Genomic DNA, 24,584 nt, shown 5'->3' on the forward strand with positions numbered 1-24,584 from the left:
ATTACCTTGAAAAGTTCTTACTTAATGCTAATATACTTTCCATCTTCATCCCTGTACTGTATTAAATGTTAATCATAGAACCCCTGCTTGTAGAAGGACGCCATTGAGCCTGCACAAACATAAATCCCAGCCAGCCCTACTGACCGTAACGCCAAGTATTTACCCTCTGACATTAAGGGGAAATTTAGCATGGCTAATGCACCTGACCTGCACCTCTTCGGACTGTGGGAGGAAACTGGAGCACCCAGAGGAAAGCCATGCAGACGCAGGAAGGATGTGCAAATATCACGCAGACAATGCCCTGGGCCAGAATTGAATCGTGTCCCTGGCGCTGTGAGGCAGCAGTGCAAACCACTCCATCACTTTGGTTTACATAACCTGTATTTCAAAGACATCCTTTAAGGCCTAATGAAGTATCAAATAAATGCTTTATAATTTTTGAATGTAAGTGCAGTGTAAAATACATACATTGCTGCACTAAATTTTGGTAAATATCTGAATTAAGTCTCGTTAGAGAATGAACTACTGCAGAATAGTGTTCTGTTTCATTTTAACTGTTTACTACGGTTCTTGGACACTGCGACGTAAGATGTTGTGTCTTGGGGTAGTAATATGCAGAAATTCCCATGTACTTACAGTGTACACTAATATAGAGTTTATTTTCAGTTAATCCAAATTAAATTTCTTGCTTATTTGTGTAGCATGTTGTCTGATGCACACTGTTCCAAGGATTGTTAATGGCTAAACTGCATTTTCAAAGGACTGACTTGCGTCAAATCTGTCATGTGTCCTAGATTGGAATTTACATCTTGCAAATTGCATGACTGGAGAATCTTTGAATTAACGTTGTACAGAGAAAGTTGTGGTTTGTGGTAAATAACTCGTGGGTTTTTGTTAGGTGGTAATTAGCAGATGATGGTGGAACTGTCTTCTACTTCTTCTGGTTTTAATGCAGCTTTCAAAACCGGTTTCTTCCTTGATCCTTGTACTTGCACATCACTGCCAGTGCCTTCTTTGTCCAAAGTTGTTATGTCTGGCTGGCGTGGCCTTTCCTCACCTTCTTGTCTCACCCAAAGTTCCACTCCCACCTTCCAATACGATGACTTCTGTCCTTGTTTTCCCTGTATATTGTGTCTCAGATCAAAGAAGAATCAAAGATAGGAATTCAGCAGCCCTTCAAGATAATTTCAGGGAGGAATCTTAAAGCTATTGAAGCCACATGCAACAAGCGGCAAGGCAAGCTCGAATCGGATGCATCAGTTTGTGGCTAAACTCTAGTAAGCCACTCAGTTGTATCTGGAAATGGGCAGTTGAAAACAAGTTGTCTTGGAGAGCTTGCATCCCTTGAATGAGATTCAAAAATACACAAGTGGCGAAAGAATGAGTGAATGAAAGGAGTTATACATAAATAAGCAGGAAAAGCACCAGCTAGTGACTAATAGGGTGTAAACAGTGTGGAAGCAAAAGATATCCGCTCAGGCTTGGAGGATAAATAAAGGACGACATGAAGGTCCAAGAAAGACATGACATCAGTGAGGCCTCAGAGGAGACTGAGTCACTTGGGATGTAGTTAAATAAAGGAAACCAGGGAAAGTTACTGGTGGGAATTTGTTGCAGACTTCCACCAGACATTGATTAGAGATTTCACAGGGAATCGAGGAAGGCATCCAGCAGTGGCAATACTTAGAGAATGGGGATTTTGACCACATAAACGTTGAATGGAATATGGACATGCTGGGACTTGGGAATTTCTGGATATGTAAAGTATTGCCACACAAATTAAAATCCTATGGGGAGGACTTGAACTGAAGCTGTATTTGACATATTGCTGCTGAACAATAGACACATTATGGCATGAGGTGAGGTGAGGAAGCGGCAACTTTTTTAAATTCATGCATGGGACATGGGTGTTGCTGGCTGGCCAGCATTTATTGCCCAGCCCTCTGTTCAAGGGGCAGTTGAGAGTCAACCATGTTGCTGTGGCTCTGGATCACATGTAGGCCAGACCAGGTAAGGATGACCAATTTCCTTCCCTAAAGGACATTAGATGGGTTTTTCCCTTGACAATCGACAATAGTTTCGTGGTCATCATGATTCCAAATATATTTATTGAATTTAAATTCCACCATCTGCCGGGGTGGGATTTGAACCCAGGTCCCCTGAGCATTAACTGAGGTTCTGGATTAACAATCTAGCGATAATACCACTAGGCCATTGCCATCGCCTCCCCAGCTAGTAGATAGGGTCATAGGATTCAAGGTAAATAAATGGAAAGTCAAAAGTAAGAATAACATTTGATCATTAAGCTTCACACCACATGTTATAGAAGGATGCTCACACAGGTAAAGGAGAATGGGTCCAGGCTAAATAAAACAGGCTTTCAAAAGTTTTATTTTATGGGATGTGGATGTCAGTGGCTGGGCCAGCATTTGTTGCCCATTCCTAATTGCCCTTGGACTAAGTGGCTTGCTAGACCACCTCAGAGGGCAGTTAAGAGTCAATTCCTATGAGTCTGGAGTCAAAATTAGGCCAGAACAGGTAAATGCAGCAAACTTCCGCTAAAGAACGTTAGAGAGCTAGATGGGTTTTTACAACAATCGATCATAGTTTCATGGCCACCGTTACTGAGACTAGTTTTATATTCCAGATTTAGTACTTGAATTTAAATTTCACCAGCTGCTATAATGGGATTTGAACCTATGTCCCCAGAGCATTAGCCTGGGCCTCTGGGTTACCAGTCCAGTGACATTACCATTCATCAAAGACAGAATGCATTTGTTATGACTTGTGGGGGTGCAAGGCCAGTCTGGTCAGCAGCTACAGTCATCAGCGATGGAAGCTTTTTGGGATAAAGCAAGAACATTCAACACAGTGACATAAGATGGTTAAGGGCAACACAAGGAAAGCTCTTAAAGCATAAAAAAAACTGCTGAAATAACATAGCAACTGCACAATTTTAGATTTGTTTAAGAAATACAAAGAACAAAGAACAACCCAGCACGGGAAACAGGCCCTTCGGCCCAACGAGCCCGCGCCGCCGCATCACCCTACACCTATTCTACCCTGCGTGTCTACGAATGGAACCCTACTCAGTCAGATTCAGGGAAGAAATAGTGTCAATTTGGTAAAAACCGATTAGCCTAAGAGCACATCTTTGGGGTGTGGGAGGAAACCGGAGCGCCCGGAGGAAACCCACGCAACCACAGGGAGAATGCGCAAACTCCCACAGACACAGGCCCAAATCCATGTGTCTGCACAGCCAGCAGTGCTAGTCACTGAGCTGTTGCGGCGCCCGTCTACCGGTCCAGGATCAAGCACACACACCGACATGAAGTACTAGGCCACTCCTGGACTTCCAAGAGCAGCCCACGCATAGACAACTGACAAAAATTTCAAGAGGAAATGAGGGAGAAATATTGTCCTTGAGTTTAGTGGAGAGGACAGAGCTGAAAAGATAAGTGTGTTCTTCAGTTCGATGTTTACAAGGACTATCTCAGGCTACAGCAATGTGGATGTTGCAAAAGGATGAAACTGTGGATGTGAAAATAAGAAATTGAATTGGTGGCTGGATGCTTGAGTACAATCAAAGTAAATTGAGGCCTTCTTTGTACATTAGGCACTTGGGGGAACTGCAAAGAATTCATTGGAACATGGAAGGAAAGTGGGTCATTCAGTTCCCTTAGCCTTTTCTGCCCTTCAGTTAGATCATGAATATTGCATACCTAAATTCCTTTTCTCCATCTTTTTTGCAATGCCTCAAACATGCTTACCTCAAATAAACAGATTAATCTCAGTCTTGACCATTTAAATTGACTCAGAATTTGCACATCTTGAGGATGCATCATTGAGATCTCCCATCCACGTTGAGCCCTACAGGGACAGGGTGCTTTATTGCCCCTCTTAATCACATTTTGGTTTGATGGCTTAAGTTTTATTTGTGATTTGTTTTTGTTTTAGGTGGTTCCCCTTTAAGGGCGGCCCGTCTTGCTTTGTCCCTCAGTTTATTTAATTTAGTTTAAACTCAGAAGAGTTGAGGCATATAGTGCTCCAGATTAGCACTATCCTTTGTGTGAGAAAATGTTTCCTGATTTCACTCCATAGAACCATAGAACACTACAGCACTGAAACAGGCCTTTTGGCCCTTCTTGGCTGTGCTGAACCATTTTTCTGACTAGTCCCACCGACCTGCACTTGGACCATATCCCTCCACACCCCTCTCATCCATATATCTGTCCAAGATTTTCTTAAACGTTAAAAGTGAGCCCGCATTTACCACTTCATCTGGCAGCTCATTCCCCACTCCCACCACTCTCTGCGTGAAGACCCCCCCCCCCCCAACAATATTTCCTTTAAACTTTTCCCCCTTCACCCTTAACCCATGTCCTCTAGTTTTTTTTCCCACTGGCCTCAGTGGAAAAAGCCTGCTTGCATTCATGCTATCCATACCCATCATAATTTTATAGACCTCTGTCAAATCTCCCCTCATTCTTCTACGCTCCAGGGAATGAAGTCCTAACTGGCCTGGCTGTAACTCATCCTCACGCTGTTGGTCAACTCAAGGATTCATAGCAGATCCACTAGCGTAATGTGTAGGCTTGTCAGAGCAGAGGATGGTATTGAAGAATTGCAAGTAGTTAAACATTGACACTTACTTGAAAATTGGCCTTTTATCATAATTGGGTTTTTCTGAGTAAAATAACTGATTAAAAATCACTTGCATTGTACTTCTGAATTCCCAAGTTGTGTTGGTGGTTGGATGAAGTTTATTCATTAGTGTCAAGAGCAGGCTTACATTGTCAGGGAAGGCGATGGCCTATTGGTCTATCGCTGGATTATTAATTCAGAAATTCAGCTAATGTTCTGGGGACTCAATTCAAATCCCGTCATCGCAGATGGTGGAATTTGAATTCAGTAAAACATAGCTGGAATTCAGAATCTACTGATAACCGTGAAACCATTGTTGATTGTCAGAAAAACCCATCTGGTTCACTAATGTCCTTTAGGGAAGGAAATCTGCTGTCCTTACCTGGCCTGGCCTATATGTGACTCCAAATCCACAGCAATGTGGCTGACTCTCAACTGCCCTGTGAAATGGCCCAGCAAGCCACTCAATTCAAGAGCAACTAGGGATGGGCAATAAATGCTGGCCAGCCAGTGAGGCCCATGTCCCATGAATTAATTATAAAAAACACTGCAATGCAGTTACTGTGAAAATCCTCTCGTCGCCACTTACCAGTGTCTGTTCAGATACACTGAGAAAGAATTCAACATGGCCAATGCACCTAACCAGCACGTCTTTCGGATGGTGGGAGGAAATCGAAGCACGTGGAGGAAACCCACACAGATATGGGGAGAACATGCAGATTCCATACAGGCAGTGACCCAAGCCAGGAATTGAACCCTGGTCTCTGGTTCTGTGAGGCAGCAGTACTAACCACTGTGCCACCCAGGTTTTTGAAATTGTCTCCTTGCCCACTTCTAGAAGTATGGTTTTCTAATGTTCCTGACTTGTTCTATTATTACCTCCTCTCCCTACCACTGTCCAGCCAATTCACATTTTCCTCATGTATTGGGAAAACTTGAAAGTTCTAGCCATTGGTCATCTCACTGGCTGTTAATTTCCCTGCCTCCATTCAGGAAAGACACTGGAGTAGAGAACAAATGCTTTGGCACCAGAACCACGGGATAACATGCACCATCATTGGAAGAGAAAGTAAACTGATGCATGTGGATTGTTATTTTATTTACCGTCCAGTTGGTTTTATGAGGTGGAGCAGAGGGCAGCGGTGAATGGTTGTTTATCAGACTGGAGTTCCCCACAGGTCATTGCTAAGACAGGACCACCGGTTTTCATCAATTTTGAGGGAGGGTGGTATACTCTGTTTCCCTCTCCCTGCCTCCCCCACCCCCGCAAACTATCCCCTCCATCAGAAAAAAAATTGGTCCCGAATTGCGCGATTTTAATCGAAGCTGCCTCACAGCTATAACATGCTCCAGGCAGCCTTAACAAGCTGGGGACCAGACGTACTGACATTCCGCAATGGGATGAATTCCCACCTTTGAGAACTGCCAGTCATTCTGGTTGTCTGGCAGCTCCAGTCCCAGCAAATGCCTGAACTGTGTCATGGGTGCTGCAAGGAATAGCCATGATTAAGAGGCAATGGCCAGTGGACTAGGGTAAGTCTGGAGTGGGGAATGACTGGAGACCCTGGTGAGGGATGCTAGGGAGATGGGGGGAATGAAGATCATGCAGGAAGATATAGGGGGTGGGGGGGATGGTAAGAGCATATGGGGTTTGCCCCCAAATGAGGTAATCCCACTCTTTCACCAAAGCTGCTAAAGAGGCAGCCTGTCGACTCTTGCCCCAACCAATGTATTGTGATGGTGGAGGCAAATTGAGGGCCTTGCATGGGCAGTAACTGGCCACTCCGTATTATGCTGACTTGGTCGGGGGTGGACGGGAAAGTGGCAGGTTGGCCACCTGACTTGCTTTACGTACCCCTCCCCACCACCTGACAAAACCGTGCCCAGCAAAGAGCAGTAAATTCCAGCCCATGATCGACATTCATGATTTCGGCTTTGGTGTAGAGGGTACAATTCCAAAATTTACAAATGCTGCAAAAGTTGGAAGCATGGTGAATTGTGAGGGCGGACTCAAGAGGAAATAGATAAGCTGGAGACATGTGACAGGTGAAATTTAATGCAGAGGAGCAGGAAGTGACATATTTTGGTAGGAAGAACAAAAACTGGCAGTGTAAATTGAGGTGTGCAATTCTAAAGATGGTGCAGGAACGGAGAAACACAACCATTCTAAGTAGGAGGAGAAGTTAAGAGAATGATTAGAGGCCTAGAGTACAAAAGTGTGATGTACTGGTTCATCCTCAGGTGGAAGAGTTGAATCTTGGCTTATAAAGGACATTGGATAGCATCTGTAGGGAAAATAAAATGCAGGGCCAGAGGAAAGGTCCAGGGAGTGGGACTAACTGAATTGATCTTGCCAAGAAGTGGATAGATAAGCCAAGTGGTCTCTTCTTTGCTGTGACCATTCTACGATTCTATGAATTGGCAGCTTCTGCTTATACATCAAAAACATGAAATGATGCAGCATTACTTCAGTATGGTGTAGCTCGAGTAAAGCTCTTTGTGGGCCAATGGGTCAGATGAATAATTTGTGTTGTCCATACCACCTCAGTGCCTCTCTTATGAGAGTAAACTGAGGAAAGAAATAGCCGGAATTGGTAAATGTTTTTGAATAAAAAGAAGGAAAATACATTTGTGGAAAACATATAATTAAATAGTGATATTTTAGTCAGTAGTGTTAAACATTGATTCTTTTTCTCCTTTGTTTTTAGCACTTGCAACAACATGACAGCACGGTGGAGGCTGAGGCATGTTACTACCATTGTTCACTGTGTAACTACTCTACGAAGGCAAAACTTAACCTTATTCAGCACGTACGCTCCATGAAACACCAACGCAGTGAGAGCCTGCGCAAATTACAGCGGCTACAGAAGGGTTTGCCAGAAGATGATGATGACCTTGGGCAGATCTTCACCATACGCAAGTGTCCAGCTGCTGAGACTGGTAAGTACCCCTTGGTTTCTAACATGGCTCTCGCAAAGCGAGTCCAATACTTTCTCCTTGACCTGCCAAAGCCTGCAGGTTAATAAACTCATTTAAGAAAATTGTTTCTTGACACAAGTTAATTCATCAAAATACTTCAGATAGCGGAATATGTTTGATGTGGATTCTGAAGGGAATAAATCGATTTAAACACTGCAGTAGATTTTATTTCTTTTATGAAGAACGCATTAAAAATAGGAACTAATGTTGATCTAATCATCTCATCTTTTTGAAACAAATCCACTTGCAAAGTGATGAATGTTGCACTATTTGATATTTCCCACTTAACTGAACCAAACATAAAAGGACCCTGAGTGTCATTCTATTACTCCTGTCTTACCTTAATTGTTGCTGGCATCAACGGTAGTAATAATGGCAGTGGCACATTGTGGTTTACCTGAAATAAATGTTTACATTATGCAAACGGATAGTCTTAGCAAAGTTGTTGTAAAGCCATCACTGATCCCAGTTCAATATTGCCATGCCCTTTGTGTAATGAATTCCTTTGGTTGGGGTGGGATCCCAAGTAGTTAGAAGCAAAATATAGTACTAGCAACCTTTTATAAAAAGAACTCATACAATATGCGTAACTGTAAAGGTGCTTTTTAAACATTAAAATAGATTGCAAACAAGAATTCTTCCAATTGTTACAGGACTATAACCTTGGGGTGTAGTCTTCTCTCACCCGCACTCTTCAACACCCAGAGAAGAAACCAGCCTGTAGAGCTGGAGCAAAGACTGGGTCTCATGGCATAGTTGCTGACTTGCCTGTTTCAAGTGACAGCATTAGGGCAGTATTTAATTCAGGTGGGTTTAGTCAAAGAGAAAATAGGAGAAAAAGTGCAAAGACGAGATTGGCATAATTATAAAGAGAAATTGGATAAACTTGGGTTATTTTCCAAGGGCCATTTGCTAGCAAGTGGGATTAGGTGGACAGGTCAGGGCCTTTCATGTGTTGGTCCAGACTCAATGGGCCGAAGGGTCTCTTCTGCACTGTAGGATCCTGTGATTGAGTGGAGCCTGGACAAGTAGGCAGTACAATATTTATTTAAGTGCAAATAATCTCCTGCTGGTTATAGTTCTCGCAAATTCTGAAACGGAACACAATAAAGCTGATCATTTGAGGGCTGGTAGCATTCATGGAACGCAAAATGCCAATTTGTGACCCTGCTGGAGCTGGCACCAGAAAATAGTGGCACATGCAAGCTGCCAGACTGTTCCAAAATCCAACTGGGTGACTCTTGTCGTTATGGGAACACAACCTGTCTACCCTATCCATTCTCTTGTCGTTATGGGAACACAACCTGTCTACCCTATCCATTCTGGCCTACATGTGACTCCAGTCCTACACACAGTGCTCGCTCTTGGAATTTTTTTTGCCATTTGACCTTTGCGCACACTTCTTTCAGTTAGGGGGAATTGATCTGAAAAACATAATAGCTCCATGGACAACTGATTCATAGTCATGGTTGTTCAGCAACAACACAAATTTGCCTACTGAAACAATGCCTTAAATCTTCCAGCAAAAACTGTTCCTCTGTGGAGCCAGCACCAGAAGTATTGGCTCTTGAGTTGAATTTGGTCAGTGCTAAATGGGCTGATAGCGAACTTGAAAGCCCCCTCTGCACCATACTCAATTTTATTTCCCATTGAAGTCTGGATGCTGGTCTTGGCACTTCATTTGACTTGCTAAGAGGACTGCAGTACAGATAATGTGGTCTTTGGGCAGAAATTCAGTCACCTTTTTAAAATTTATAACCCTCTTGTGGAAAGCTATGACATGACAGTTTTGGTTCCAAGTGCACCACTTAGCAATCCAACCCGATAAGTTAGTTGGATTTAGCAGATGACCTCACCACAATTCAGAGAGGGCACGGCTATTACTCATTAGGAAATAGATATATTTTAAAACAATATGAATAATAGATCTGAAAAGTAACTGGACTGCCTTAGCAATGTTAGCCTTCTGAGCCACATGAAGATTACAAAGCCAGGCAGAGTGTTGATTGTCCTGCACCCCTCCATGGGAGGGGAAGAAAGCCCTATTTAGAGTCTTTCGTGTTCTAGGACTGCCCCAAAGCGCTTTTTCAAATATAGTTGCTGTTGTAATGTGGACAAATGCGGAAGCCAGTTTGCACACAAGAAGGAACCACAACTAGCAGTGAGATAAACGACCACTTATTCTCTCTTTTGCTACGGTGTTGTTTGAGAGAGAGATGTGGGCCAGAGTACTGGAAAATTCCCCTTCTGTTCTTCAGAGAGTGGCATGGGATCTTTTACACACACCAGAAATTGTTTATTTGATTGTATTTTGTATCGGCATATTCACAACGCAGTATTAGTCATGGTAGACGATGACAGTTAATGCAAGCTGCTTTGGTATTTGTGTTGGAATCAGCTGTTGGAAGATTTTGCGGAGATTCTGGAAAAGTTGACATTTCAGCAGAATTGCAGGCATATGAAATCTATATGGCAAGCTCCTGCACTTCAAGAATGAGTCATTGTGTGAACTACTCAGAGCTTGAATGTAAAGGCATTAGATAAACACTGATATCATTTTATCTTATTACGAAACAATAGACAACATTGAAGTATCAGATTTTTTAAATGTGTTGACATTTACATCAGCATCTGATAGGATACTACATATAGTCTGATATCCATGGCTAATGTAATATCACGTGATATTAATATTATTTCCTGTTTCAAATCCAGCCTTGGAGCTGAGCTGAGAAATTTCCTTACAATTAATTTGCTCCTCTGCTCTTGTTAATGCTCAGCTCCTCCAATCAGAACTATTCAACCTGCTTTAGCTTTGTCTACATTACTCATCCCATTTGTTAGTTCACATTCCAGATGATACTGTGTCACACTTTGCCATCGTCTTGGCGATAGGGGAATTTCACAGTAACTTCATTCCAGTGTTAACGTCAGCCTTATTTGTAACTAATAAATAAACTTCAAAAAAACGTTATAATTTGTTGGCTTTTTGTGCTCATCAATACGAGGAAAGTTATAGCGAGAGATTGGTGTGCCTTCAGTTACCCACTCTGTGCCAATATCAGGCCCTCCAGTTAAGCTGGATGTAGGGTAAAGCTCATCTGACTCTGTCCCAGCAACTAAGTTCAGATCAGGCATGGATTTTGACTACTGAGCTCAAGGCAGGAAATTTCCCAGCTCACCTTGTAAATTACCCAGAAATGCACATTTTCTGCCTGGGTTGGGGGGAACAAGTGCAGATAGAGTCGGGCCTGCCATATGCAGTCTGGGGGTAGGCAAATGTTGAAGTGGTTCTGGTTGGAAGGTCCACCTTGGTTTTCTGGAACTCTTATGCCAGTTGTGTTAGTAGTTATTAGGTCTTCTATCCGCAACACCAATGCTCATGTGACCAAACTCCCTTTCGTAAAATCCTTCAAAACTTTTAAATCTCTTCAAGTGGTTAATCTCTTACAAAAACAGAAAAGTATTTACTCATTCTCTATACCTTAAACGACTTTTTAATCTGTCAAGCCATGAATTTATCCCTGCTGGAATGAATGTAGCCTTGAAACTCAGCCAAGCTTTTATAATAACATTGGGTAGCATCAACAAACATTGTATTGAAATTACACAACCAATGACGATGTTTCCTGTTGCTACACCAGATTGCCTGTCAATCAAAACAACCCATCAAGCAGGGTTTTTTTTTAACTTTCACTAACAGCTTCAACTGCTTTCTTTCATCTTTAAAGAGTGGAAGAATTAAAAAACCACAGACCACAACAGTTATACAGACTTTATCTGCCCTTCAAGGGAATTTACCTTGACTCTATCAATTCATGCCTTCATACTGTGTGTTAAGGCCCTTGGAACAACAAAACTTGGGTCCATTTGAACTTTACACTAATGGCCTTGCTGAGTCTGTGGTTCTCTTCTGTCTGATTCATGTCATGCCCTCTTCCACTTATGGCAAAAAATTGGATCTGTCAGAATTGGAGGTATGACTTCCACATCTGGGGTGCGCCCGCAATTTTTAAATATCTGTAGAGTTAGAAAGACTGTGAAAATCTGGCCCTTCGTCTCAGAAGAATATCCTCTCCTTGCACCTTTGGTATATTTCTCCCATGTGCCACAACAATTTTCTGAGACCTAACTGATTGACATTGTCAATTGCTGTTCAATCAGAGGTAATTTGGTGCTGTCAGCCCATTTTACACTGTACTGTGGTTCTGTAACCTGATTCACAAAGGAATTTTGTGGGTTGATGGGTTTTTGATAAGAGAGGGGATTAAGGGTTATGGGGAGAGGGCGGGAATGTGGAACTGAGCCACGACAGATCAGCCATGATCTTATTGAATGGCGGGGCAGGCTCGAAGGGCTAGATGGCCTACTCCTGCTCCTATTTCTTATGTTTTTATGTAACCTTTAAAAAGCCGAGGTTGAACTTACAGCAGGTCCATGGTGGCTATTGGCTAACTGTGTTATCCAAGACCGGTCTGTAGGTGTGGCACCTTAACATAAAAGACAGTCTTAATTGGATTTTTCTGCTTTTACTTAAGTTAAAGAACATCAGGACCTGTCGTCCCAGACCATTAATGTGTCTCAGGAGTTTCTCTATCTATCTTTATCGATGCAGGTGGCATCTGTTGTAACATACAGGCTCAGACTTTCCCTGGGCTCAAAGGTAGTGAATGACAATATTACAAAGCTGGCAAATTACTATAAAACATGATGCCTAAAACTGAACATAAGGAAATGAGTCTCTAGTACATTCCAGAGTCACAGTGCTCACGTTAAGAGGGAACAGAACATTATCCCAGGTGGCCAAAGGCTGAAGCATGATCCCTACCCTGTTTATCTACTTTTGCCCTCACATGCAGGCAGCACCTCATCCAGACTGCAGACACACGATGGCTTCCTCAGCAACTTGTGCAGAGGGTGTGGAGAGTCTGCAGAAGCATCTAGATAGGCCGGGCGAATGGGCCAGGAAATGGCAAATGGAATTTAATGTTGGCAAGTGTGAGGTGGTCCACTTTGGTAGGAATAATGGTAGGAAGGACTATTACTTACGGGGCGAAAAACTGCAGCAGGCGACGGTGCAGAGGGACCTCGGGGTCCTTGTGCATGAGTCGCAAAAACCCAGCTTGCAGGTGCAGCAGGTGGTCAGGAAGGCGAATGGGATGCTGGCCTTCATAGCGAGGGGGATTGAATATAAAAGTAGGGAGGTCTTGCTGCAGCTGTATAGGGCATTGGTGAGGCCGCAGCTGGAGTACTGTGTGCAGTTTTGGGCGCCGCACCTGCGCAAAGATATTTTGGCCTTGGAGGGAGTGCAGAGGAGGTTTACTAGGCTGATACCGGAGTTGAGGGGGTTGAGCTATGAGGAGAGGCTGAATAAACTAGGCTTGTACTTGTTAGAGTTTAGAAGAATGAGGGGAGATCTCATTGAGCCATATAAGATGATGAATGGGATGGATAGGATAGAGGTGGAGAGACTCTTCCCGCTCAAAAAAGACAGTAGGACTAGGGGGCACAGCCTCAGGATAAAGGGGGGGTGGTTTAGAACGGAGTTGAGGAGGAACTTCTTCACTCAAAGGGTGGTGAATCTCTGGAATTCTCTGCCCGTTGAAGTGGTGGAGGCTGCCTCGCTAAATATTTTTAAGACGCGGGTTGATGGGTTTTTGATAAGAGAGGAGATTAAGGGTTATGGGGAGAGGGCGGGAAAGTGGAACTGAGCCACGACAGATCAGCCATGATCTTATTGAATGGCGGGGCAGGCTCGAAGGGCTAGATGGCCTACTCCTGCTCCTATTTCTTATGTTCTTATGTAACTTGATCAGTACCTCATGGGGATCATAAGCCAAGACTCCAAAGATTTCTGGTTTTGCCATCACTGACTCAACTGCAGCACACCATGCATCAGTATGATCAGACAAAACCTCAACTCAGTAATGTGCGCCATCACAGATACAGCTCAACCTCTTACCTCCCATGGCTCTCAGACCTGAGTGAGGACCGATGGAGAAAACACCCACCAGAAACCGCACTCTCATCGTAGACTCCACTGCTTGTCCACAGCAGCTTTGATCTCCCACATCGATGGTCAAGGCCTCTGTGCAGCCACCCACTGTCAGTGGAGTCACCAAGACCATCCAGGCAGCAGCTGTGGTGCAGTTCAAACAGTGGCTGGAATCTTAAAGCCATTCATGCTGGTGGGTGCCAAATTCTCGCTGCAAGGCATGAATGGCCATTAAGGTCATGTCCAGTGCCTCAGATTGTTGAGGAATGTTCTTGACTAAACTTGAAGGCAGGCTTAAAGAATTCCATTGAGCCATTGACAAGGTATTGCTTGGCTCTGCAACTATGCAAACAAGAAATAAATAAATAGGAGCACCTTTATTAGGACATATTAAAGGCAGATTATCGACAGGATGTTTAGAGCCTCAGCAGTCAGGACTTGCTGGCATCAATGTAATTGACACCCTGAGGGCTCCAGTAACACTGTTACTTAAGGTAACACTTAAAAGCTTATAAGGAATGCTTGCCTCCACACTTTGGTCTTCCAGCAGGATTCCCACAGGTTTCCCAATTACTGAAAGTCTGGGGGCAGGTCACAATGTCATATTGGCATGGCTCTGCGACACCAGGCCAGTTGACAAGTGTTCAGGAAACCAGTCAGAAGGCTGGGGATTGCCACGAGTCTACAGATATCTAACAGACCATTACCTGCTGCAAATGCTAACCAAACCCAGCTTCTTACCTCATGCAACCCACCTCCCTCCCAGTTCCCATTTCACCAACCCAAAAATCCTGGGGCCGCATTAAAGTGCTTGGAGGCTTAGTTCAGTCGGACTTTGGTCAAACCCCCTCATGTTTGTTCTTGGGGAACCGGTATACCCGAACAGCAAAGATCAGCAAAATCAATCTTTCAATGCAAATCTGATGCAAAACTCCAATTATTTAATCATTACAAATTTGGAAATCTGATAGCTTTTGACCAGTCTTCAAATTAAATTGATTTTTTTGAGATTAGTTGCAGATGATTTGAATCAGTAATTACTGATGTGTCATCATGTGAATTTAAGGTGCATTCTTCAGAAAAAATCTCTGATTAGCAAGAGATCAGATCTCTAACTTTTGGGTTTTGGAATTTTATAAAGTAGATTTGTAATGTTCTGTTGGCAATAAAACCATTAACTGATCAATTAGTTGCAGATGATTTGAATCAGTACCTACTGATGTGTCATCATGATAATTGATAACTGACCTACAGCAGAGCTGAGAGGGCATATCTCAGTGAGACTTTTTATGCTAAAGATGACACATTTAGAGGCTAATATCTGAAAATGAATTTTAAAGCTTGATATTTCTGAAGGTGCAAACAAAAAGAGTTGACATGTTTTAGTTGATCTGTCTTTTTCATTAGTTTTTCTTCGTGTTCATAATTTCCCCCCACCGTGGACTTGTGTCTCTGGGAACCCTGGCCCCAAAGTAGTTTCATACGGACAATAATTGAAATGGTAAAATTGAAAGTGTGAGTGCATGTGTTCCATATATTAAATTATTTTTGGTGTTTCCCTGAAACACTGGAATGTTTTATCCAGATTGTTGCTTTCGGGTGTTAGAAGTAATTTTACCACAGAGGTAACTTATAATCTTTTCTAATAACTGTGCAAGTGAGGGCCGGGTCTGCGTGCAAGAACTTCAGCCTAACATACAGGGAGTACTGACTCTCAGTCCCTGGGCATCTTGATTTGATTAATTTGATAATGAACCAAACCCCATCAGAGGGCAAAACATTAGTAAGCACTGCTTGCCGAGCGGGCCTGGAATGGGCCTCAGAAGGTTTCAGCTATGAAAATATTCTCCACTGATATTATATTTAATTTCCTCCCTCATAATGATTATGATTTCAGTTAGAACTCGAGACTCCTTGTGGTTGGGGCTCTGCCATAAAGCAGCCAAAGGTCTCCTGCTTGTTAAAACAAAGATGGCCTGGATTTATGGGTCAGCACCAAAGCAATTTCTTTGGACAGGCTCAGGCTTCAGCAGAAGTGTTCTGAGTGAGCACAGTTTGATTCTGCACACGTTCTTGCGTGCAGCATTCTTCACGCACCTCTCCAGGATTTTAACTCTTTCTGAGACTCAGTAAGTTAAATATGTCAAGGTGTATTTGAATTAATTATTTGGCACATCAGAAGGATATGAAATATAGAAACAATGGTGGCCAATATTAAGATTAATCTTAACAGTGTCAAGAAAATATTCTTGGGGTTGTCAGAATATTTTTTTGATCTAATTTTCTTTTCAATTATCCTCCTTTAAGGCACTAACTCCTTCCTGGAACACAATTTCATAAAGCTGTGTACTTTCTGCTATTTTTCTGAAGTAGCACAGTGGTTAGCACTGCTGCTTCACAGCTCCAGGGACCTGGGTTCGATTCCTGGCTCGGGTCACTGTCTGTGTGGAGTTTGCACATTCTCCTCATGTCTGCATGGGTTTCCTCCGGGTACTCCGGTTTCCTCCCACAGTCCAAAGATGTGCGTGTTGGGTTGATTGGCCTTGCTAAAAATTTGCCCCTTAGTGTCCTGGGGTGAGTAGGTTAGAGGGATTAGTGGGTGGATATGGGGGTAGGGCCTGGGTGGGATTGTGTTGGGTGCAGACTCGATGGGCCAAAGGGCCTCTTTCTGCACTGTAGGATTCTATGGTTCTAGCCTTCCTGCATGTATTAATCTTTATTTGACTTCAGACACACAGGGTTAAAGTGTTTTAAAAATAACTTGAGTTCAAATGGAAGTTGATGTTATTTGCTCTTTTAAAATTCTTTGACAGGATGTGGGCGTCACAGGTAAGGCCAGTGTTTGTTGTCCCTCCCTAATTACCCTTGAACTAATTGGCATGTGAGGCCATTTCAGAGGGCAGTTGAAAGTCAACCACGTTGCTGTGGACCTGGAGTCACATGTAGGCCAGGCCAGGTACAGATGGCAGATTTCTTTCTCTTAAAGGACATTAAAGAAGCAGGTGAGCTTTTATGACAATTGACGATAGTTTTGTGTGTGGGCGTGGGGTTGATTTAGGTATTAGTTCAGGCATCTAAGGAAATGGGGAGTCTTGTGGGGTGGAGAGACTCTGGATAAGATGCTCTGTTGGAGGGTCAGTGCAGACTCAATAGGATGAATGACCTGCTTCTGCATTGTAAGGATTCTATGAATGCCTGGCTGAGTTCAAAATCTACAGTTGTCTCTGCAGCAGGTTCTCACTACACAGTTTGATTGACAGTTTAAAATCTGTTGAAAGATTAATTGTATTTGATCATAAACTCGTTTCTATTTGTTAAAGATTAACCACTTGAGGAAATGTAAAAGCTTTGAATGGGTTTCATGAATGGGAGTTTTTCTTCACAATGAAGTGTGTATGAGTGAGAGTTTCATTTGACTGTTAGAAGTCTATAGTTCTTTCATCTTTGTGGAACACTGTGTCTGCCATGATAGATACTGGGTGAGTGTTCTGGAGATGGCCTTAGGTATGAGGGGCCGCAGGGTTGTTTTGGTGGGGGCATGAGAGTGGCTGCAGACATAAGTTGGCATGGAAGAGTCAAGGTGCGTTTGAGGGGGTGGAGTTTGTAGGGGGCATAAGTTGGCACGGACGGACCATGGGAAATTGGATTATGGGGTGAAGTTTCGAGTGTCGACTGGCTTCTAAAATAAAATCCCAGAAAACCGAAGTGGGTCTTCTAACCCATCCTCTTGGTACTCACCTGCTCTTGTGGCCTCCTGAGGGCGGTAGACTTGACTCTGTCTCACTCTGCCTTCCTAGAGCAAAATTTCAATTGAGTGCCTGTTGGGTCAGGAAATTTCCCAACTCCAACCACCCACCTCAGTGGCAGTCATCTACAGATCCAATACAAGCAAAGTCATTCAAAGTGGCAAGTTAAGCAATGAAGATCCCAGTATTTGACACTTGTGCTTCTTTCCAGCCCAGAAGAACACTTACAGCAGCTTTCAAACTGGGGGGGGTTGGGATATTAAAAATCAATATTTCATACAGTTGCTGAGTAGGGTTGTCATCATGAGACATCTGAAATTTAGAGTTTGCAAAATTTGACCTCAAAGTGTGCAGTTGTTCAGAGAGCCACTTGTATGTAACTAATCGGATCCAGAACATTTGGATAGTCTAAAAATTGAGTGGATGTCTTGATTGTCCAGTAGTTGTGGTTGTAGTGACCCAGGAGTCTTGCTCTTGGACTTTCTACGTATATTAGCAGCTGAAGTGATTCCTACCATATAGATCTCCCACTGATATCGGAATAGAAATGGATGTTTAACAGATTTCTAGAGTTGGATCATGGTGTTTTGGACAGTGCAGGTTCATGGGAGAGGCTTTATTCAACTGTGTAGGGCCAGCATTGCATGTCAACTGAACAGGTGGCAACAAAGAGGTTTGAAATGCAATATGGAGCCCCATGGTGCTTAGGGCATCCTCACATTATCCTTGTGTCAGTTTGAAGAAGAAAATGTAGCATAAAAATTTGGGATTTTCTGACCTGTCTCACCAGCAAAGTCCAGTCCCAGCAGTGGGGCAGGTGATCCGTGCAACTTGCCGTTGCCTTTGGTGAGACCGGAAGATCCCGTCGGTGACAATGGCTCACCTCCTCTGCCATGGAAAAACGTGCTGTGGGTGTTGGGGGGTGCTGAGTGGGGGGAATGGTGTGGGCAGAATATACTGGCCAATGCCTTGTGCCATTTATGTTGTTTGTCAGTCTGTAATGGGATGTTGATGTGTAATAATTCAAGCCTCTCTTGATTACTCACTGCTGCTTGGTAAAATGTAGTGACGAACTCCAGCATAGCAGCACACACCTTCATGTATCTATTCAGTCCACACACAGTTATCATTTGCATAATATTGTGCTTACCCTAGCTCACTTTACCACATTTAACAAATCATGAGGATCAGATCACTAAAGAAGAAAATGCAGAAGGGACGGGATATATCTTTCAATGGAAAACAAGAACCAACAAGTGTTTTCTCCAGAATGAATAGCTTGGTAAAAAAAATCACATCATGATGGATTTTGTTTGGTGGGTGTGCATCACTGCTAATTTGTGAAGGTGGTACGGGGTTGTTTGGTGGAGGCATGAGAGTGGCTGCACAAGTAAGTTGGCATTGGAAGGATCAAGGTGAGTTTGAGGGGTTGGAGTTTGTAGGGGGCATAGGTTGGCACAGACAGATCATGGGGAATTGAATTATGACCAACCTCTGCCCCTCCACCCAACAAATTCCTGTTGGGATGAATTCACATCTGATAATCTAACAGTTTATATGCTGCATTTTAGATTGTAAATGCCCTTTGCTGAGAGCTGTAAGGAATCAATTTCTTGCAAGTAGGCCCATAAAGGAAGATATTTTATGCGTAAAGTATAGTGATATCATGAACCAATTTAGAAAGTTATCGGGAATATTTTTACCCATGTGAGAATTGGAAATAACAGTAGACCTGACAAGACAATCATTAATTCAAACATAAATTACAAATAGCTGTTGGAGATGCTTAAGTTGGTTTTGAGTTTGTTAGAGTGAAGATGCATAATCTGAACAATATCACGAGTGAGTGTGAAAATGCTGAATGTTTAAAATGGAGGCAAGTGCCTTTTACAAATCACTGAACTCTCAAAGTACAGAGCGCATGAAAATGATTATTGTTGCAATACTTCTCCCCACCCCCACAACGCCATGCTGTAAGTACAACGTTCAAACGGCGAACAATCCTGAGAACCAGTTAGCCTTGCTACAGCAACTCCTGTAAGTGGTCTGCTGGCAAAACTAAATTTAACTCCTACTCAAACCAGGCCTTAAAAGTAGTGTTTTTGTTTTGCCTGTGTAATATAAATTAAAAGCCATTTCTAGCACTCCTCCTCGTCTCGGCTCCTGCCAGGAGTTCCCAGCTGACAATTCCTGGAATTAATGTTTGGTTCCCATAGAAAAATTCTAAATTCGAAGCCTGGAACAGATTTGTGTTCACTTGCCCCCCTCTCCCCAGGGTTTTGTAATGACCATTTAGAATAGCTGCTACTTGGCCAGACACGTAACCAGCATCAATCAAGCATTTGCTAATGTTACCATGCACAGGTAAAGCTTTGGACAAGAGACACTTGTGACTTCAAACAACTGAACTGTGCATGAATTGCTTCTGTTTGTGCTATTCTTTTAATCATACAGAGGTCGACATTGTCACTTTTTAATTGAGATGATTTGATTGCTAACTTTTGACTATTATAGCCAAAGATGGTGTTTAATCTGAATTATAAAGTAACAGACACAGCATTGTTCGAAAGAGTCTTTACTATCCTAAAGGGATTTTTTTATTATTCGTATGTTCAGCCCTCTTGGCAATGGAAATAGCATCTTTGGCTTTTTTCCAAGAAGTGAAAGGAATTTGGTGAAAATGTTGGCACTCATTTCAACTCTCTCCCGTCTTTGACCTGGTTTTGGATCTTCAAACTCTGTTTTCCCTTTTCTCATGAAAGTGTTGTTCATGTAGAATATCTTTGCCTAGGTACCAGGAATCCTTCATTTGATTTGATTTGGCTTGATTTGATTTATTACTGTCACACGTATTAATATGCAGTGAAAAGAATTGTTTCTTGCACGCTATGCAGATAAAACATATTGTTCATCGAGTACATGGGGAGAAGAAAAGGAGAGAGTGCAAAATATAGTGTTATAGTCAGGGTGGAGCAGAGGTTCAGCTTAATTTATGATAGGTCCATTCAAAAGTCTGGTGGCAACAAGAAAGAAACTGTTCTTGAGTCAGTTGGTATGGGATCTCTTTTCTGACAAAAGAAGATGGAAGCGAGAATGTCTGGAATGTGTGGGGAGTCCTTGATTATGCTGTCTGCTTTTCTGAGGCAATGGGAAGTGTAGACGGAGTCAATGGATGGGAGGCTGGGGTGTATGATGGACTGGACTATGTTCACAACCCTTTGTAGTTTCTTTCAATCTTGGTCAAAGTTGGAGCCATACCAAGCTGCGATACACCATGACAGTATGGCACATCTGTAAAAGTTGGTGAGAGTCGTAGTGGACATGCCAAATTTCCTTAGCTTCCTGAGAAAGGAGAGACGTGGTGGGTTTCCTTAACTATAGTGTCAGAGCGGAGGGACCAGGACAGGTTATTGGTGATCTGGACACCAAAAAACTTGAAATTCTCAACCATTTCCACTTCATCACCGTAGATGTAAGCAGGGGCATGTCCTCCACTACACTTCCTGAAGTCGATGAATATCTCCTTCATTTTACTGACATTGAGAGAGAGAGAGATTGTTGCATCTCATTTGACTTGTTACCCTTTGTACAAGAGACCTAAACAACAAACGTCAGCACTTGTGCATTGCAGCTCTGCATTTTCCAATAAGCATCATCAGATGTTGAATTAGAGTGGGAACCATGAATGATTTATTCCCCTTCTCCCACCCAAGCTGCTGAGGTCAATTGTAAATTGTAATCCATCTCATCACCCCCTGCCCCTGCCACCAACTCACCAATTCAGCCTGAGATTAGATATTTAGATCACAGATTGAACATGAAACTTCATTATCTGTACGGCTGCATATCACAGCACAATGTGTTTTTATCTGCTGAGTCATCTCAAGAGTTTTAGTCATAGTTCTGCAGTTCAGTTGTTCCTGCTTACTGGTGTGGGAAGTCTGGTGAATAACACCTTTTCCAAACAGTTGAGTACCAACACAATTTCACTGCTGGTGCACATTATCCCCTCGTTCCTGACTGAAGGAGGAATGAAACCATTCAACCTCAGGTGCAAAAATGAACCTTGGTGTAGAGATCTGCCACACTTCATTATGATTACATTACGAATCATTCTATTCTCTCTCCACAGATGCTGTCAGACCTGTTGAGATTTTCCAGCATTTTCTATTTTTGGTTTAGATTCCAAAATCCATAGTATTTTGCTTTCATCAAAGTATAGTCCTATCCAGGTTCTATCTCTATGTTGACTCCTGATAGACTGGTACATGAATCTGTACTGTGGGCAGCCGCACATTAACCTTTGTAATGCTCTTAAACTACACACACTACCTAGGGTCACACATAAAAGTTTGCTAATTGAGGACTGTTGGCAACTGTGAAATCATATATGCCAGCAGAAGTCAGCACCTTCAGCCCCGAAACCAAATTCTTTAGTAATCTAGAGCTCTGACAAAGGGTCTTCCAAACTTAAAACACTGGCTCTACTCTCTCTCCACAGATGCTGTCAAACCTGCTGAGAATTTCCAGCAGTTTTCAGTTTTTGTTCCAGATTCCAGCATCTGCAGTATTTTGCGTTTATCTTTAGCAATCTTAATTGAATTTTTTGGACTGAACAGTGAAGCAATAATAGTAACAGTTTTTAAAAGAAATTATTTATTAGTGACACAGATAGACTTACATTAACACTGCAGTGAAGTTACTGTGAAAATCCGTTAGTCGCCACACTCCGGGGCCTGTTCGGTTGCACTGACAGAGAATTTAGCATGGTCAATGCGCCTAACCGGCATGTCTTTTTGGACTGTGGGAGGAAATTGGAGCATCCGGAGGAAACCCATGCAGACACGGGGAAAACATGCAGACTCCACAAAGACAGTGACCCAAGCTAGGAATCGAACTTGGGTCCCTGGCGCTCTGAGGCAGCAGTGCTAACCACTGTGCCATCCATGCTGCCAACAGATCCTAATGCATAGAAACAGTTCGGAGCAATGATATTGATATTTAAAAAATAAAATTTCAACTTTTAGATACACTGGTTCCAGAATGTTGACAAGGATATTTCCACACTACCATTCTTGATAAGGAATCTCCAAACCTAAATGGTCAACATTAAATCATTCAGATATCAATCTCTTGTCCCACTTCACTTCAAACATTTGGGAGCACGTCTGATGATTTTAAAAACATAAATGTGCAGAAGTTTGAAGTGCTTTTCTTCTTTGAGCTCTGAATGGAATCGCCAATCATCATTTAATTTTCTCCATGTTTTGCCAGTTTAGGAAACTCAAAGATCACTTTGTGCGCAGGTTGAAAGGTGAAAGATGAAAAAAAAAAGTTGTTTCCTGTAATATTTCCATTTACCTCCCCTGGCATCCAACTTCATCTTGAATCTGACAAATGTTTTTGATTCCCACTCTTATTTGGATGATTTGCTGAGATGGGATCTTACCTGTTCACTTGAAGCGAAAAGAAAATCTGCATCTATATAGCGCCTTTCACATCCACCAGAATTCCTTCATGGGATTTGGGTGTTGTTGGCTGAGCCAACACTTTTATTGCCCATCCATAATTGCCCTTGGACTGAGTGGCTTGTTAGTCCATTTCAGAGAGCCTTTTAACAGTCTTTTAGAGTCACATGTTGGCCAGACTGGGTAAGGATGGCAGACTTCCTTCCCTGAAGTACATTCGTGAGCTGGATGGATTTTTAACAATGACTTCCAGTGGGTTTCACAGTCATCAGACATCTGCCATGGTGGGATCCGAACCCGACCCCCACAGCATTGTCCCGGGTCTATGGATTCGTAGTCCAATGACAATGCCACTGTGCCACCACCTCCCTCTTTACGACAGTAGCATACTTTTTAAGTTGAGTCAATGGCATGGTATATGAAACAATGTAAAAGATCCCATGGCACTATCAAAGCAAAATTCTCCACATGTTACGGCAAGCGCTTTTCCTTCAACCAATATCATTAAAATAGATTATCGGGTCATTTATCTAATTTGCTGGTTACAAATTGGCTGTCAGGTTTGCATGTTGCAACAGTGACTGCACTGAGAAAGTACAATGACTGTGGAAGACTTTGGGAAGTTCAGCTGTCAGTCTCAATCCAAGTACCTTGTTTCTTCTTTACCAGAAGTGGCAATTAATTCATCAACAGTTTTTTAAAAAATATTTGTAATAAGTTTATTTCTCACTAATTTATTTCTCACTAATTTCATCAGATCTCAGGGTAATATTCCAGTTCACCTCATCTGCATCATTCAGGAAATTATGAACCTCAGTCAGATCTCCATTAACCTAACCACAGTATAAAGATTAAGGCCAGAATGTATAAGATGATAATAACGTATAAGATGATGAATGGGATGGATAGGATAGAGGTGGTGAGACTCTTCCCGCTCAAAAAAGACAATAGGACTAGGGGGCACAGCCTCAAGATAAAAGGGGGGCGGTTTAGAACGGAGTTGAGGAGGAACTTCTTCACTCAAAGGGTGGTGAATCTCTGGAATTCTCTGCCCGTTGAAGTGGTGGAGGCTGCCTCGCTAAATATTTTTAAGACGCGGGTTGATGGATTTTTGATAGGAGAGGGGATTAAGGTTTATGGGGAGAGGGCGGGAAAGTGGAACTGAGCAGCGACAGATCAGCCATGATCTTATTGAATGGCGGGGCAGGCTCGAAGGGCTGGATGGCCTACTCCTGCTCCTATTTCTTATGTTCTTATGTTCTTAATGTTAAGGCCATTCACGCTGGCGGGGTTTTCCCATCCCACCGCAGTGAATGGAGATTTGGCTGGGGGCCAAATTCTCTGACCTTGCTGCAGTGGGAGTGTGGTGTGAACGGTAGGTAAGATCGCACCCTTAGATTCCTGAATCTTTTCATAAAGCTCATTCTCATTGCATTGGGATGCTTCTTGTTCTACTTCTGATGCCCGTTCTGATGCGCATTTGAAATGCGACAACTGGTATAACAAGTGATTCTAAGGAATGCTTTAAAAATCCCCACCATAACCTTTGGGCTTGTATTCTATTCTGTGTGATCCAACTTTCTGTTTCAAACAATGATAGCATCCACCAGGAGATCTAAACACTTCTTTGCTTCACAATTTTAGTTGCAAATGCAAAATTTAACAAGTTTACACATGCTTTTGGCATCCAGGTAATTTATCTCTCTGAAAAAAAAATTCAAACACTGACATCTCTGTTACTTTCGCTCAACA

The 24,584-nt window shown here is 42.7% G+C and overlaps 1 protein-coding gene across 3 annotated transcripts in view; it reads left to right on the top strand.

Moving 5' to 3' along the window:
- Positions 1–24,584, top strand: part of zfhx3b (zinc finger homeobox 3b) — a 462,160-nt gene that overhangs the window by 261,056 nt on the left and 176,520 nt on the right. For all 3 annotated transcript variants that reach the window (XM_080186784.1, XM_080186783.1, XM_080186785.1), the window contains exon 4: positions 7,353–7,584. In XM_080186784.1, coding sequence (XP_080042910.1) covers positions 7,353–7,584 — 232 coding nt within the window. The remainder of the gene's footprint in view (positions 1–7,352; positions 7,585–24,584) is intronic.

Source organism: Carcharhinus amblyrhynchos, chromosome 4, assembly GCF_965287045.1.
Source record: "Carcharhinus amblyrhynchos chromosome 4, sCarAmb.v2.hapA, whole genome shotgun sequence".
In the NCBI taxonomy this organism is placed as follows: domain Eukaryota; kingdom Metazoa; phylum Chordata; class Chondrichthyes; order Carcharhiniformes; family Carcharhinidae; genus Carcharhinus; species Carcharhinus amblyrhynchos.